General features: G+C 38.7%; 1 protein-coding gene across 2 annotated transcripts in view; it reads right to left on the reverse strand.

The window, feature by feature from the left end:
- Positions 1 to 16,256, reverse strand: part of RELN (reelin) — a 283,103-nt gene that overhangs the window by 101,048 nt on the left and 165,799 nt on the right. For both annotated transcript variants that reach the window (XM_050323631.1, XM_050323630.1), the window contains exons 11-16: positions 14,824 to 14,969; positions 10,730 to 10,881; positions 8,405 to 8,517; positions 6,627 to 6,835; positions 4,049 to 4,177; positions 2,807 to 2,916 (exon numbers count right to left, since the gene is read on the reverse strand). In XM_050323631.1, the coding sequence (XP_050179588.1) occupies positions 2,807 to 2,916; positions 4,049 to 4,177; positions 6,627 to 6,835; positions 8,405 to 8,517; positions 10,730 to 10,881; positions 14,824 to 14,969 (859 nt within the window). The remainder of the gene's footprint in view (positions 1 to 2,806; positions 2,917 to 4,048; positions 4,178 to 6,626; positions 6,836 to 8,404; positions 8,518 to 10,729; positions 10,882 to 14,823; positions 14,970 to 16,256) is intronic.

Genomic DNA, 16,256 nt, shown 5'->3' on the forward strand with positions numbered 1-16,256 from the left:
GTTAAATGGAGGGTTATGCTATAAACAGAATATGATAAATACAAGAAAACATACAGTTATTGTATTTCTCCTAATCCCATTACCTGGAAAAGGTCTACAAAAGGATAAAACGTGTTTGACTGTGTCAAGGATAGCCTGGGATAATTTCTTAATTAAACGGTAATGTCTATCTGAGGCTCAAGGCACTACTGCTTGTTTTAACTACTGTACCTGGTTTTCCTAAGTCTGTGAAATGAGATCAGATGATCTGCTAGGCACTGACCACTTTCTTGTCGTCCCTTCATCTTAGTTTAAAGATGTAATCCAACATATATATATATATATATGTACATTCCAATGACAGTCTTGCAGATTTTAAAAATGTTTCACTGTTTCTCTCATTGAAATCTACATATTTAACTTCACTGTACCTATAGAAATTGGAACCTGTCCTGATATGTCTTAAGTAACTATTAAATATACTTAAATATATACTCTTGCACTGATTATTTTAAATAGAATAAAACTCCAAACCCTATGTGCTCAAAAATACACTAGACTTATTTTACTCTTTTACTTTATCTTCCTCCAATGACTCCTAATCAACAATGTCGATATATTTTGAAAAATATGAATGATGGATAGATGAGCAAATCTCAGTATAATTCCTTGCATTACTATAAAGAAAAGCCATAACTTGTAGGCAGTATTATTTCAATACGATATGATTAGAGACCTTAACCACGAATAATGTCACCATTTCTGCTGAAGGCTGCTTATTATTTGGAGTTATCCACTTGCATTGTCACTTCTGGAAGGAATAGCCACCAATTCTATAACAAGCAGTACTTACTCCCTTTCCTATTTATATGATGTTGCCCATCACAGTAGCATCAGCTCTCCATGGCAGATGCACGCTAAATCTCTGCTAGCTACTCCCTATAACTCCTCATCAGATTCCATGTGATTTCTAGATTTTCTCACCTCTCAGGGTGAAAAAATTCTGTTCTGTCTGTTTGATTTATTTGTGTATTTTGAGGTCTTTTTGAGGGGGTGGTAAAAGTAGAAGGTTAAAGACGTAGTGATGTCATTCAAAATGAAAAAACTTTATGGAAATTGGCATTTTCCCAGTGTTTCCAAAAGATGGCCAGCTTCCAGATTTCATTTAAAACTTAATTCACATAGGAAACAGTTGTGAAGTGAAAAGTCAGAGTGCTGAACCCTTGAAAATCTTCTTCTCTTCAAGAATTTGAGTGGATTGCCAGTATTTGTGGGTTTTTCCCTACCATACAGCGTAAGGCTTGAGTGTCACAGTGTCTAACAAAGGAGGCATTCAAAACCTCAGAAACAAGTTAATCTTGATGACCTGATTCCTATATCGTGGTTTTGCATCTCAAATTCAGAGCAGGTACTTTTTAGGCAGAGGTTTGGTAAAACCTTTTTTTGGCATGGTACACACTGGAACACACAGCATCCTTTGCTAGAATTGCATTTTGTTCTACAAGCAAAGGTAGTGCAGATAAATGAATTGTCAATGATCTTCAAGATCTTGTTTTGTCCTCTTGTAAAGAATTCATATCCTTAGATTGATTTAATCTTCTCATTTCTGTGAACATCTCATGAGTGTCTCCAACACTTAAAGTCTACATTCTCTTTGGTAGCAGCTCATCTTTGCAGATACTCACAGATATCTTCTTATATTTACATACCTACATTCGCCCTTAATTTCAATTTCTTTTTGATATATATGTCATCTCTAAAGACTAGCATTAATACTCTATTCAGAATATCAAGATGGTGCTACTTCCCATTAACATGATTAAGAGAATAATAATTTTCATTACTTTTAGTGACAAACTTTGCTTTGTGGCACTACCTTATCTGCTTCAAGGATTTTCTTTTCAAAACTTATGTTTTAAGAATTCTGCAAAATGTAACTATTTACCATTCCCAGGCCCCATATCAAACCTTATTGGGAATCATTACAAAATTTCACAGACTATTGTACATCACTGTAAATCTCTAAATTACATATTTCACATACCTAACCAAACAAATTCCAGATGTAGTTTACTTAGTCCCAAATCATTTAAGGCTAACAAGCAAGCTAAAAAAAATTGCACTTTCTCATAGTTAGCCCTTCTGATCATGCTTATTTCTGCATTTCATACATTCTGTCCTGTGTTCCTAAATACTTTTTCAGTGCTTTAAAGTATTTTCTTTTAATTCTGGTCCTGGTTACCCCCTGCATTGTTTTATAAGCCTATGGATCAATATAAGCTCCTCCCAGTCTTTTAAAAAAAGGGATGTAGAAAATAATTTCCTAAAAGAAGAACAGTTCCCTAAAACAGATGGTACTTTCCTCCAAAGATACTGTGAGAAGTGTAAAAGTTTTGTCATTGTTTTGGTAGCAGCGTTGCTTGAAAGTGGTCTTCTATATCCAGAAGGAAAAATACATCCCAAATGCTGTACCTGCTGCTAAGGCTGGTGCAGGATATGTCCTTAATAACCAGCATAGTATCTATTTATGTAAGTAGGACTAAGCAGATCGAGGAAACGTTATATTAAACCCTTGCCACTAATATCTTTTCCTGTAAAGCATTCAATTAAAAGAAGGAAAGATAATCTACTAGGCTATTGTCTTTTCAAATGGCAGAATCTCCCTCTAGCTTCAAAATGTACCTATTACCAAGCACAGATAATCAGAAAAAGAATTTAACAAGCTGTAAATTCATTGACTCATGATTGTGGAAAATATGTTTACACAGAGCAGCATATAAAAAATTTACTCTTCTGATTCGTCATGATCATGGATAAGAATACTAACTATTATCGATTGCCCACATATTTCCAAGGATTGGTCCTGTTTGTCTCCATCGAATCCTGGTGTCACTTGTTAATGCAGCATTGGGAAGGGGAATAGTTATTCGGTTCCACCTGAAATACATATAACACAGGCTCTAGCATTTTACACTGGTAGTTATTAAGCAACTGTATGTTTTGCAGATACGTTTATGTATACTGGAAGCTTTGTGAGATGTTCTAATTTTAATATCTACTCAAATGAAGCATGAATTTATGGGAGCTTTAGAAAATGCAAATAAAAAAGAAGAACATGGCTCATGATATTTTCATACAATATATGAATATTAATTATTAGCTTATAAAACCTAGCCATTTTTCCCCTGTTGGAGTGCATGAAGTCAGCAAAGGCCTTAACCTCCTTTGCTTCTCCGTCACAATGAGTACCTCCTAAATTGCAACCTTTCAGTATGACTGAACTCTGTTTGGTGGAAACCCTGGGTGGCTAAGAAGTGGTGCAGAGGATTTGGCCTGCTGTCTGGGCCGACATTATCCATGGGGACTACACTTCCTACACACACCAGGGATAATGGTTCCTATGAAAACTGCATGGGAATGGTGTGGGTGTGTGTGTGGGAAGGGTCATCAGATCATAGCAATGCTTCAATTACACTTTCTTCTCACAGTCATACCTGCTACTGTGAAGTGTCTGTGGAAGTTGGGATACAGAAGGATAGACGTGGATTTTGTGCTATGCAGCAAGATGTCACAGTTTATTTTTGAGTGAGAACCATACAGAAGAGACTTCCTACTAAGAGGGGCTGATATAAGAAAGTGACATTAACAACACCCTCTGTCTGCAGAAGTACAGAGGATGTGATCCACTGTAACCCATTATCAGGATTCCAAGTGAGTAAAGGTGTCTGAGGATGTAAACACAGCTTTGACCAATGTTTCCTCTGACTAACAAAACTTGTGTGGCTTTAACAAGGCAAAAATTTTCTTTTCATTACCAACATGCTGCCCACAGGTGGGTTTCTTTGTAATTTATCTTTAGTATCAAAAAAAATAATATTATACCACAGAGGCAGCCCCATACATTTCAAATTTAATTACTGGGCAGCCAGGGAGCCCAGAACACTCTTTCTTTGCTGTCTTCAGCTAGTCAAAAAAAGAAAGATGACATGGAGTTGTGTGCTTTGCTGCTTTCTTCTGTCACCTATAATTCACTTCTCTAATCTTGCAGAGTTTTTCAGAGAACTCTCACCCGCTGTAATTTTCAGAGGCGTAGATGGTGCTGTGGGGGAGGTGAGGCCCAGCACATATCTCAGGCAAACACTCCGTGTGGAGCAGGGACCAGGAGCGACCATGGTTGGTTGAAAACTCCAAGCTGACACTTTGAAGGAGAAAAAGGAGAAAGACACCATGAGGCTGCCTGGCATAGATCTCACCAGCACCGAGAAACCACCCAATCAGCTATTCCTAATAACTGATTAGGAAACATGAAATAATTCTAAGCAGACTTTGAATACAAAAAGTCCTGAAAATACAAACATGAAACAAACCTGAGTGTTTAAAAACCTCAAGGGTAGCCTATAGACTGAGGATTGTCTAAACACACTCCTTATTTGGCCATTATCTAGCCAGTGGTTTTATGCTACTGCTGTTAAATGAGCTGACTTTACTTTTATACTTCAGAATCAAATATTTTCAAATAGGAGGAGAAAACTTGGATTAATCAGAGCTAGGCAGCATTATGTGAGCATAGGACAATTCTGAGTGCCAGCTGCTAACCATTACACCTGCAGAAGGTGGCAAAAAGGTAGCTATTCATGCACCAGCTGGCTCTTTCCTGGTTAAAAACCCCCAGCATTGTTTACAGCCTACAAGTATAAGGAAATCCTTAGATACTTTACATTGTGAAGACCTTGAAAAAATAATATAGAAAGTGTTTGATTTATTACAGTTTTAGTATTTTACTGTATTACTCTTGTAATTTCCTCCATATAATTAGCTTGCAATATTCTGTTTTATTTTAAGTAATACCAGTGGAACATTATAAAAATCATAATTCATCTCCTCAATATTAAATTATTGGATTCTGACTTTTTTTTTTTAATGGAAATTTGCTGACAATATTACTTTATTTAAATATACCATCACTGTGATGTTATAAGTGCGTATTAAAACAGTTTATGGAGGTTTTGACTAATTTATTTCAGATTTAACTGCAGTGATACCTTGGAGGGTCATATTTACTGCATATATTCAGTATGAGTCTCTCACATTTGCAGTAATGAAAGCATTATGAATAATGCTGTAGACCAGGAGACGTGAAATGCTGCAGTATTTGGGAAATACAAATAGGGGAAATGGCGACCTAGTACTTTTTTTGTTATGAAGAAGGTCCCTTCTTCAGAAATATTTTAATGGAGGCAGAATATTAATCTTTCCAAGTATATACCAATCTCCATCAGATTACTGACTAAGACAGAGGCTTTATATAACATGTTTACTGGCCAGGAGACTTTACAGTCAAAGTTTTCACTTTTCATGTAGGAAAACGTTGCTGCCTTCACTTTCTATCAAATATAAGTGCAATGCCTTGATTTTTGCTGTTCCTTGAATTCTGTTTCCCTGCATAGATGCTGGAACTGTCAGTGCTAATGCACCTCTTTCCAGTTGGAAGTAGATGCCGTGGGACACGGATGTGAAAGCACTTACAGTCTCTAACTTTAAACTCTCAACTCTGGAAAATAGAAAGTAAGTTAATCCTCATAAAATATCAAGATAAATATTCTCACATGTACATAAAGAAAGAGGGAAAGTGGGCAGTTTGGTTTTGGGTCCCCAATTTGAAGAAGGCTATCAGGAAACTGGAGAGCAAGATATCCACGGCCTCAAGCTCCAAGCTAGGATGGGCTGAGGAGCTAGCTTGGTCAGCCTGGTGAGGAGGGGTGAGCTACAGCATCCTGTGATGGTGCAGAGGGCACTCACGAGGAAATTGGAGTCAAATTCTCCTCGGTAGTGTCAGACACAGTAGAAAGGACAATGGCCATACAGATGTGGCTTCAGAGTTTTATACTGGACATTAGAAAACACTTTTTCACTTGAGCAGGTCACTCAGAGAGGTAGCACAGTATCCATCCATTTAAGTCATGGATAGGCAAAGCCATGTCTGACCTATGCTGGTAACAATCCCACCTGCAGCAGCAGGTTTCATTAGAAAACACGTGAAGGTCCCTTCCAACAAACATTTCTGTGGTGCTATAAAACACAGAGATGCAAATGACTCCCTTCTTTCACTTTCCCTCTCACTTCATGGAAAAATTCACACTGAATGGCCTGAAGAAGTGAAGCCAAAAAGAGTTCTGAAGCCTATCTACAGACAGTGAGCTCCTCACATTGATGGTCATTAAGATGAGGGCCATTTATCATCAGTCTTACAAGAACTACATATGCTTGTGGCATCAGTAATCTGAGAGGTCAGCAGGGCAGGTTTCTGCTGCTGCCTTTCATATTTTCCCCTTTACACAGTATTAAGAGGAAAATCTCATATTCCTTAGAAACTCAAGAAAAACTCACTCTGAAATCATGACTGTATTTCAAAATAGTGGACTAGTTTTGACCTGGAAAGCTATTTATTGGCTCTTCATTGCATGTTAGAGATATAAATTTGGGCCTGTGGAGATCAGGAGAAACATTAGCTTTTGAATAGTTTATATTTGCCATTATTGATGGGATCCTTTCTCACTGAAAAAAGATTTCCAAATCCCCATATAGGTTTTATAAACCAAATTATACTAGAAAGATGATAATCAAAAGGATGATCTCACTAGTTGTACCTGTTACCAGGTTGATAAGTTCCACAACCCAAATTGATGGAAAACTGGATCATGTGAGTCACCGTGGAAGGGAGCACCGGAAGGACGTGGAAGTAATCCACAGCCCAGACATTCCTGTTGTGGCCTTGGTGACTCTTTTGCTTCAGGCAAAACTTGGTTGCAGGAGTCTGCAGGTCCGGACTAATGACAACAGAAACCAAGGATGGAACCTTTAAAAGAAATTAAATAAGGCTTAGATAAATTAAAAAAACTCACAAGGTACCATTTAAAATAAAAAAGCAACTTCAGCTGTGCTGACCAAAATGTACTATTCTCTCTCCTTGCTTCACTTTGTTAACTCTTTAAGCCACCTTTTTCTACACAAGATCCCAAACAAAATAATTTGCTTTTATGTACATAGGTATTAACACTCTGTATACCAATGCTACTTATCACCTTAGAGGGATCAGACTGTCTGTCTGTTGTAAAGACACGGTAGAAAAGACTGTCCCTTCTGTGTTCTGAAAAATGCTAGTTTATGTTGTCAGCCTCAGCTGGTAATAGAATATGATGTTTTTCCTGGAGCCTTACAGCTCACAGAAGCAAATGCAAGGTAGTGGCATGTGCAGTCTGAATACGTGAGAATGCAGTAACAGCATGAGTTCACAGGCATATGTAGGGAGGATGTTGTGTTGCTGAAATATATGAAAGCACTGCTTTACAAAGCTTAGCCTTTGTCCTAAAGCAATGTAATTAGAACTTTATTATGTCAAAAGAGGATGTCAGCGTTAAAACTGCTTGTTTTAAAAAAACCTCCACAATGAATTCAGTGTAATTTCAGATCCTATCTCTCCCCAAGTTCCCCAATTAATTTTTTATTATTTTACAATTACAGCTTCCTTCGTTTACAAAAGTTCTACCCTGTCTTTCACACAGAAGCAGGCAAGGAGGGAAGCCACACACAATGAAACAATGCAAGTGACTCAAACAAACACAGGCCAAACCCTACTGTAAACATTTGGTTTCTGAATGCTAAGGTTACAGGAAAAATGCACACAGACCTGTGCTTGAAATCAGCTGCATCTTTACCACCAAGTTTCCTTCACACTATGTAAGCATACTGCATTTCCAGCTCTGGCACATCCACATGTACATGTACTAAAAACCAAATTTTGCCGTCTGTTTTACAGTAGCAGAATAAGGGGACCTCTGGGCTGGGTTGCTCGGGATAGACGTGGTCTAAGTGCTTCCATGCCCTAGACAGGAAGAATCCTAACAGCAAGTTCAAGGTCTTCATAGTCCTGCCTCAGGGGGGTGGATGTGGTTGGAAGGCGGCTGCGCTGTCGGCAGAGGAGATGCTGCCCGTGCGCAGGGTCAGCAGCCGCCTCCCACGGCTGAGCCCGTGCCCACATCACTGCAGACCCTCCCCCAGACACTGACCCCACCCAGACAGAACCCCTCAGGACACAGCTCCTGAGTACCCAACTCTGACCAGCAGGAGCTTGAGTGGAGGCAGGAGTAATCATTTGTGAGGAGACATCATCCCTGAAGTTTTCACCTGATAACTGACAACTTTTGCCCATCGCTTGTTTCCTGTCACACCACTCCCAGCCAACACTGCAGTCCTGCTTGGGGTTGGAATAACCAGCAATAACTGCAGAGCTATGCTGCAAAGGTCCCAGATCTACACGGGATTTATGTGCTTGGAAAGGTTTGAGTGTCCCTGTGGAATTCAACACACAATATTGAAAAGAGGGTGATATCTATCCCATTCACCTGCTTTGTTTATGATGATTTACCTTGTAAGCAGCGTAGGTCAGGGTATCAAGAGGTATGTGTTCCCTCCTTCCTTCAGTCTTGGCATAAAGTGTGACATCATTTTCATGGGATTCTCCAGAATCACAAGTCCCCCCTGTACAAAACACATTTGAGAGAGAAAAAAATTAATTGAAGCCCTTGTTATTGGAAAGTGGAATCATATTATGCAGCCATAATTATGAAAATAATTACATTCATATGCTATTTAACTTAGGATCTGAAACAAAAGAACACCAGCCCTAAAGACACAGTGTATAGGAATTATTTGATCAGATACACCATGCCAGAGATCAAGGGGGTTGATGATTATGAAAACCTCAACTACCTCTTTTAATCAGCTTATCAAAAAAAAATTTAATAGAAAATGCTGCGCCCAAAGCAATACTTCTATCTGTGTGCTTTAAATCCTATTTACATAGAAATGCTCTGCTTTTTAGTTCTAATCAGTAAACTGTTATTTAGTACTCACACTTCATGCAGTCACACACATGGCATGTGACAATCTCTTAAATACTTCTCAGCTGATAATTTGGCAGCTGAGAACTTGTTCTAAGTAGGAATGAAGAAGACTGCTGTGTACCTTATTTGTTGTGCTGCTTCTTCTACTGTCTACCCCATAGAGGGAGGGAGGAAGGGAGAGAGGGATGCATGGATGGAGTCTATTGTACCACACAAAACATGTGTGGCATGTTTGCCTCACTGGAATAGGGCAGCATTTGAAATACCTTCATAGCAGTAGAACCCAAAACACTCGTTAACCTTCTCTGAAAGAACAGATGAATTGCCAAATGCAAGCATTTAGTTCTGCGTTACAGATACAAGATGGACATCATCACACTAATTTAGTGTTCCGGAAAAGAAATTAAAAAAAAATTCCTCTATTTGAAACAGGAAACATAATTTCCCTATTTCCTTAGTACACTATGGGTACTGCAGGTACTAAAAAACCCTCAAAAATGAAAACAAAATCAAAAACAGGATGAGGAAGAGTCTTTGAAAAGTCTGCAAAGCAGAAAGGTTGTGTATATTGGAATACTTTCTCTGCTTTTTTCACTACAGTTCTTGTAATGGACTAGGCAGAGCAGTCCAGAGAACTAGATTAGATGTGCATCTTTGATGTGTTTTATACTGTAATAAGGAACATCCATGTGTCCTTTCAAATCTCCTCACCTGAATGTTTAAAAGTACACACATAATACATTTTTCAAACAATATCCCACTATCCCCTGTGGCTGCATCTGGTGACAACTTTTCTCCTAAGTTCAGAAGGTTGACAGTATTTCTTTCCTGTTTTTCTTGCAGGTGTTGTAATGCTTGGAAGAACTGGGAAAAGGCATCCTCTTTTTCCTATGCTTTATTTGTAATTCATGTAACACAGAGGAGATGTGCAACAATTTAGGACAACAACATGAGGTCTTCCCCTCATTAAATAAAGTGTGTTTTTTCTTGTTGATACAGAGGGTTGCTTGTGGAGGTCACAAGTTTATTCTCTGCTTCCTCCTTTATTATTCTATTATTCACTTTTAAGCAAAAATCCTCACCTCCTCTAAGCATGGTGTTGAGAGAATAACCTCAGGCAACTTCCTCTATGTGCAAAATAAATGTTCTGGAAAAACACTGTGAGTGTTAACTACCATGTTTATGGGGATTTTGGTCTGTTGCAACACCAAACTAGTGAAGTTGCACTGACAACAACAGCAGGGAGGGGAAGCGACAGGACAGGTTGTTTCTTGGCTGCTTGCATAGCCCTGGTAAATGACTGAGATTGGGCTTTGCTCCAACAGGGAAGGTCCACCACAGCTGTCTCACGGTGAGCTGAACGAATTTTTCTAGCAATAGTACTGACCACAGCTCCTCTAACTATAAAGGGAGTTCAGAAGCTGGTCTTACATGCACATACCTTCATGTAACTTCTGTATTAAACTGGCTTAACCTGGACCTAAATGTTTATCTCAGCCAAAAAAATGGCTGGATAAATCCATGGAAGAAAAGCCCACCAAGGGCTACTAAACCCAGAGCGCCCTGTCTGGTTCAAAAAGGGTTTCCATCTGCAAGTCAGTGTCATCTGGGAGAATGTTTTTGGGAGGCTTATTTATGTGCTCATCATATTTGTCCACCTGTATGGGCGGACGGAAGGGTGGACTCTCCTCTGACCAACAGTGGGCAGTCTTACATCCTCATGGGCATCACAGTCACAAATCAGTGCTATCTTCTTTGAAGGAGTATTTAAAACAGTTCCATGCACACTGCACAACTTAAATCTCACATGCTTCACATCCTGTATTACACTAAGAATTTATACTCACCCATACTGAAATAAAATCTCAAGTTGCCATAACCTGTAGTGTCCATGTATGGAGTACATATTTTTCTTTCCCCATCTCTGAGGAATACCATAGATGAGCCAGATTCCAGTGTCCCACATTCAGTACCAATGACAGCTCCAAATATGTCCCACCTGCAGAGGTCAACAACAGGTGGAGAATGTGCAGCAGCACATTACTGATAAACTCACACAAAACATGTTCTACAGTTCATTTGTACATAGAAAAGCAGCTGTTTCTACTTTTATATAGGACAAAAAAAAAATACAGTGTTTCAAGTGTGATTCCTATGATGTTACTTACATATTCAGTATTTGCTTTTAAACTCAGTTGACTCAACTAAAGCAAAATTAATGTAATTATCTTAAAGAAATTATCAGAAAAGCATGAATTACTGAAAAATGAGGCTTTTATGAATGCTATTACCAAATAGGTAGTGTTGTGGTATTCTATCACGTTCATTATTTTTTCCAGCATTAAAATGCTTAAAATATAATTGCATTCTGCTCCTTTTTGCACAATATAAGGTTTATAGATCAGTGAAACTGGAAAAGGCACTTTTCCACCATATCTGCTATACAGATATTAAATACATAGACAATAGCTGAAAACGCTCTCTTTTCATCTTTTTGAGCATTTAGGGTAACAGTTTTTAACTAACACATGAACAGAGTATGAAAAAAGACTGCTGTGTTTCTAATACGTGATGATACGATCTTTCTCAGTTTTTCTGTACAACATTTTATCTTATTTTTATTCAGTGATAATGAAAAGAGCTGTTGCAGAATTTTGTAATTAAATATTTTATGTTGAAAATACATTTTCATCATGAAAGCATTGGTTACTTCAAAACTCAGTTAAAATATTTTGAAATACTAGAAACTGTTGAAAACTTGTGCATTATTTTGGTCTGATACGTTATTATTATTCATGTCAAACTTAATTAATTCATCATAAAGTATTTAAGTATTATAAGGCTGGTAAAACAATTAAATTATTTAGAATTACTAAATCCTGATAATCCAATCATTTGACTACTCAGGATGATTCAGGAGAAATGAGAAAACAAGGAAGTTCAGAAACCTTTGTGGGAAGTGAGAGCCTTTTCCTGTCTCCTTCCAGCAGAAACTATCTGTAGCAGTTATGTACCATATGACAATTTCAAAAACTGCCATTTTAAGAACTGAACAGTCTATTTATTAGTTTAAACATTCCAACTACTTCAAAATGCATTTCTAGGATCTTCTTTAAAGCTGCCAGTTTCCCTACTGACCTAAGCTGTGACAGACCAGCGACATGTCTGTTTGGAAATCCTGCTTTAAAACTGTCAGTCATCTACACAGGAATTAGGGAGCTTAACATCACTGAAAAGCTTTATGATATAAGTATAAATATTTTAATGGAAGCACAGTTTAGTCTAACCCTAATTCTGAGGTGCAGTCTTTTTAAAGGTAGTGTGCAATTTAATCGAAACACCATTTTTAAAATGGGTCTCCTGGGTTGAAGGCAAGTACAGAATTAAGCAGTTGTGCCTACTTTAACTTACACAACAAAATCTCACAATGCTCCATTGATCTTTTGTCTGCTCTATTTAGCTCAATTAAAACACTCTCTGTAGTGACCCACAAAACAACTTGGGGTCATGAATGATGCAGATCATGAATGTTTCCAGGGATCCTCTCCTTTTAGGCAGCATCAAAAATGAAAACTAGAGAATTCTACCTCTTTAAAAAAAGCTGGTATTTTAATAGAAATATATCAACACACTGTCAGTAAGGACAAATAGAGAAGGATCCTGGGTCATGGCATGATTTAACATTCACATTTGTATTAATTTATCCATCACATGACTCTTGAATTTTTTCTCTATAGAAGAGGTGTTAGAAAAATATATGTAGCTAAAGTAGACCAACGGGATGTGGAGGTCCAAAGCAGCAATACACCTGCTGGAGACAAAGGCTGCCTGATGGGGAGATGTGTCCACTTTTAGGATGAGGCTGTAATTTATGCAATTAAAGACAAGCAGAATGGCAGTGGAAATATATGTAGTACTTACAACAGCAACCCCTCTCCATGTAGCCTCCTGCTTTAGGTGGTATGTGCCAAAAATACCGATCACTGCTTGTGGAAAACAGTGATAAGCTCCTCTGCCCTCATGTCCAAGAGTATTTGGTGCAGAGTAAAGTGGTGGTGACCCCTATACCTGAGCTTCCTTTTGCTCTCCATTATGAGGGATGCTTTTACCTTTCCTTTGAGAGCTGACAGGCTCCAGCTGACACGACAAAGCAGAACCTGAGAACTTCCTGCAAGCTCTGTCTCAGGTATACAGTGCTCACTGTCTGAATATAGTTCAAATAACATCAAAAAATATTTCTCTAAGAAGGGAGAAATATTTCTCTGAGAAGGCTGAAATTCTCTAAGAAGGGATTTACATATTTGCTTTTATATACAGGTCCCAAACCAAACCCCAGAGAAATGTTGAAAAGAGGGACAGTGGAGGTGACAATTTTATAAGATGGGGATGTAGTCCATAGCATCACCCGAGTTCTGTGTTTATCCATGGCTGCATGCAATTTAAATTTCCATTCTTTATAGAAGAATTGAAAGAAGGAAGTTTCTAATATAGAATAAAATTTGAAAAGAAAAAAAGGAAAAAGTTTTGAGGCTTCGGGCTGGCAGGCTTGGGGGCAGATCAGGACCTGGTTGCTGGGATGCAGGATAAGAGAGTCAAATGCATCTGCTGGCTGTGCCCTGCCTCTCTCCAGGCTAGGGAGCAGTGGCACCTGAGATTGTATGATAGTGTAATATTCCTAATTCAGAAGAAATTGTATATTTGCTAACCAGGGCTGCAAGTGGCCCAGCTTAGCTTAACTAAACACCTGGTCCAGCAGAGACAAGATCTACAGACAGGGCAGATGTCCACAGGCAACACTCCCACCCTGCTTTTTTCAAGATGGAAAAGAGACTGAGAACACATCTCAAAGGTATCACACATGGTCACCTAACACACAACACACACGTGCTCATTTTCTTCCCTTTGTCTGGAGCAGCACCTGCTGCCATGGGCTGATTATTCGGACGGGGACAGAGTTCACAGTGAATATTTTTTCTGTAAGCCCCAAATAAACCACGTGTCCACAGGACACATTAGCATGTATTTCTTAAAAGATGCTCTTTACCTTCAGCACAGCACAGGCAGCATTTGAATCAGCTGCTAATGATCTGAAGTACTTTGTAGGTTAAAATCAACATTCAGTGGAGACCCATAAATTAACAGTGTATGTTTCTCATTGCCCTGGGGTTACAGAAACTAATGATTTTTTTTTTTTTTAATAGAAAAGAATCAACACCTCATTGTTGCTTATTTTCTTTTTGTCAGAGTTTATACACTGAGGTATGTAAAATGATACTTCTTTATGAGGACACGTATTTTTTAAAAGCTCACTCGTTTTGGTAAGAGTAGCAATTTTGTTGTCCTAGATAGCTTTGTTACTTTAAGTGCCCTTGCAGCAGTCCCTGGATATAATTTACAGGGACCCTTTGAATCACAATGTATATATTCAAAAGAAAAATAGTAAATTATCAGCCAAATCCTCAGCTCTTGCCGAGCAGGCATGGCCATGCTCTTGGTGCTGCTAGATGGGAACAGACTGCTGCTTCGTCTGTCCTACCTTCACCTCCTCCTCCAGCACCTGCAGGTTTCTGCACAAGCAGGAGCTCTCTCATGGCAAAGCAAGGCTCACAGCAGTGATACAGAGGCCATGAAGTTCTCATGGCATTTGATTTCACATGGATATGACCTTGTTAACAACAGTCAGGTGTGAATGAAAAAAAGAGATCAACAACATGTGCTTCTTTAGAATGGCTACATAATTCACAAGCATGACTTTTTTCATTAAACATTTCAGTGACAGGATGGTCTGGGGACAGACTGTTCCTTCTGGGTTTTCTGGACTCATTCCTTCCTAAAATTCACAGTATTGCTATTTACCCTAATTTCTGTTCTTACAGTTTCCTCATCTCTGGAGTGATGCTGCACATTTGTGTAGAGCCCTGCACAGGTGGGGAACACTCACCCTTTAGGCTGGCTCTCAAACTCTTCTGTCCACTGCTCCTGGGCATCCTCCATGGAGAGGTCCACGTCCCGGGTTGTGGCAAAATTGAACTCGCTGCCTTCTGTCCCGTGGAAGTAGATGGAGTTCCCATCTGACTGGCAGCTATGCTGTGGGCAGAAGGAGCACATGGAAGGTGACGTTACATTGGGTCTGTAAGGTGACCTGTTCAGAGTGAGCTCTAGGTTATTGATACCTGAAACTAAGTAAAAAAATGGACAAACCCGCTACAGACCACGGTAAAACTGTGCTTGCATTGAAAAGTCACACAGCATACCTCTGGGTGTTTACTTCTGTTTTAAAGCATTGCCATTACGTCTGGCCCATGAACAACTGTATGTACAAATAGCTTCAGTAATATATCAAATATTGCTATGGGGGGTTTGTAGGCATAAGATTTTTGTGCTGTGAGACATGTCAGATCCCTTGCCTTAATTTTTGCCAAAAAGGTATTTGCGTTAAAAATTGCTATGCGTTGCCATACAGTAAACTTTGGGCCAGAAGTGTACAAATGAAAAGGCTATATTTGTCATATTTAATTCAAATAACATAACAATTAGCTCTAGAGGCAACTAGATCTTGTGATACAGCAATCCCGGAGGTTCCAAAACTGCTCCCAAACCCAATGTGTCTGCTTTTCCAATTTTTGCACATGCTACTTCAGCAGCATAACATGAAGCAGTGTCTTCCCCAAGATGCCCTGACTGCCAGGACTCTCCAGGAGTATTGGCCTGGGAAGAGCTGCCTGTAAGAAACACATGGGAGTTACAGTACAGATTTTCTTCTTTCCCCCATCCTAATTTTGTCTTCTTTTGTGACTGATAAAATCATAACAGTCTGCCAAATCTGTGGAGCTGAAACAGGTATTAGAAGCTTCTAAACCACCTGGCCTTAATGCAAACTGACCACCTCACTTACTTCTTAAAAATGGAAGCTGATATAAGAAAATACTAATTAGAAGAATTCTGCATTCTTACCATATTTCAACATCTGAAAAAGAGATACAATAATGCCAAATTGCATTGACCTTTTCAGTATCGTCTGTGCAGTGCCCTCTTGTCTCTGAACCCCTTGGTAATGTGCCGAGGGAAAATATGACAATCACCTCTTCTGCACTTAAAAAGGTCATGGCAGTGTCACGTAAGGGAATAATTAGATTTTTAACAAAGAGAAAGGTGGGGCAAGAAATGAAAACTGCCCAGTACACCATTATCTATAGGATTTTATAAGCAAAGTACAAACTAACATATTTTGTCATATTCTATAACCCTTCATTTATCAATGCAAGAAAGAGACATAATTGAAATTCTTTTATTGATTTTCAAGTATGGATGCCAATAACTTAGCAATTAATTTATATTGAGGAATGTATTTTGTGACTACATTTCTAGAGGTGC

Source organism: Myiozetetes cayanensis, unplaced genomic scaffold (genome assembly GCF_022539395.1).
Source record: "Myiozetetes cayanensis isolate MyiCay16 unplaced genomic scaffold, myiCay2020 scf3, whole genome shotgun sequence".
NCBI classification, from domain to species: Eukaryota; Metazoa; Chordata; class Aves; order Passeriformes; family Tyrannidae; genus Myiozetetes; species Myiozetetes cayanensis.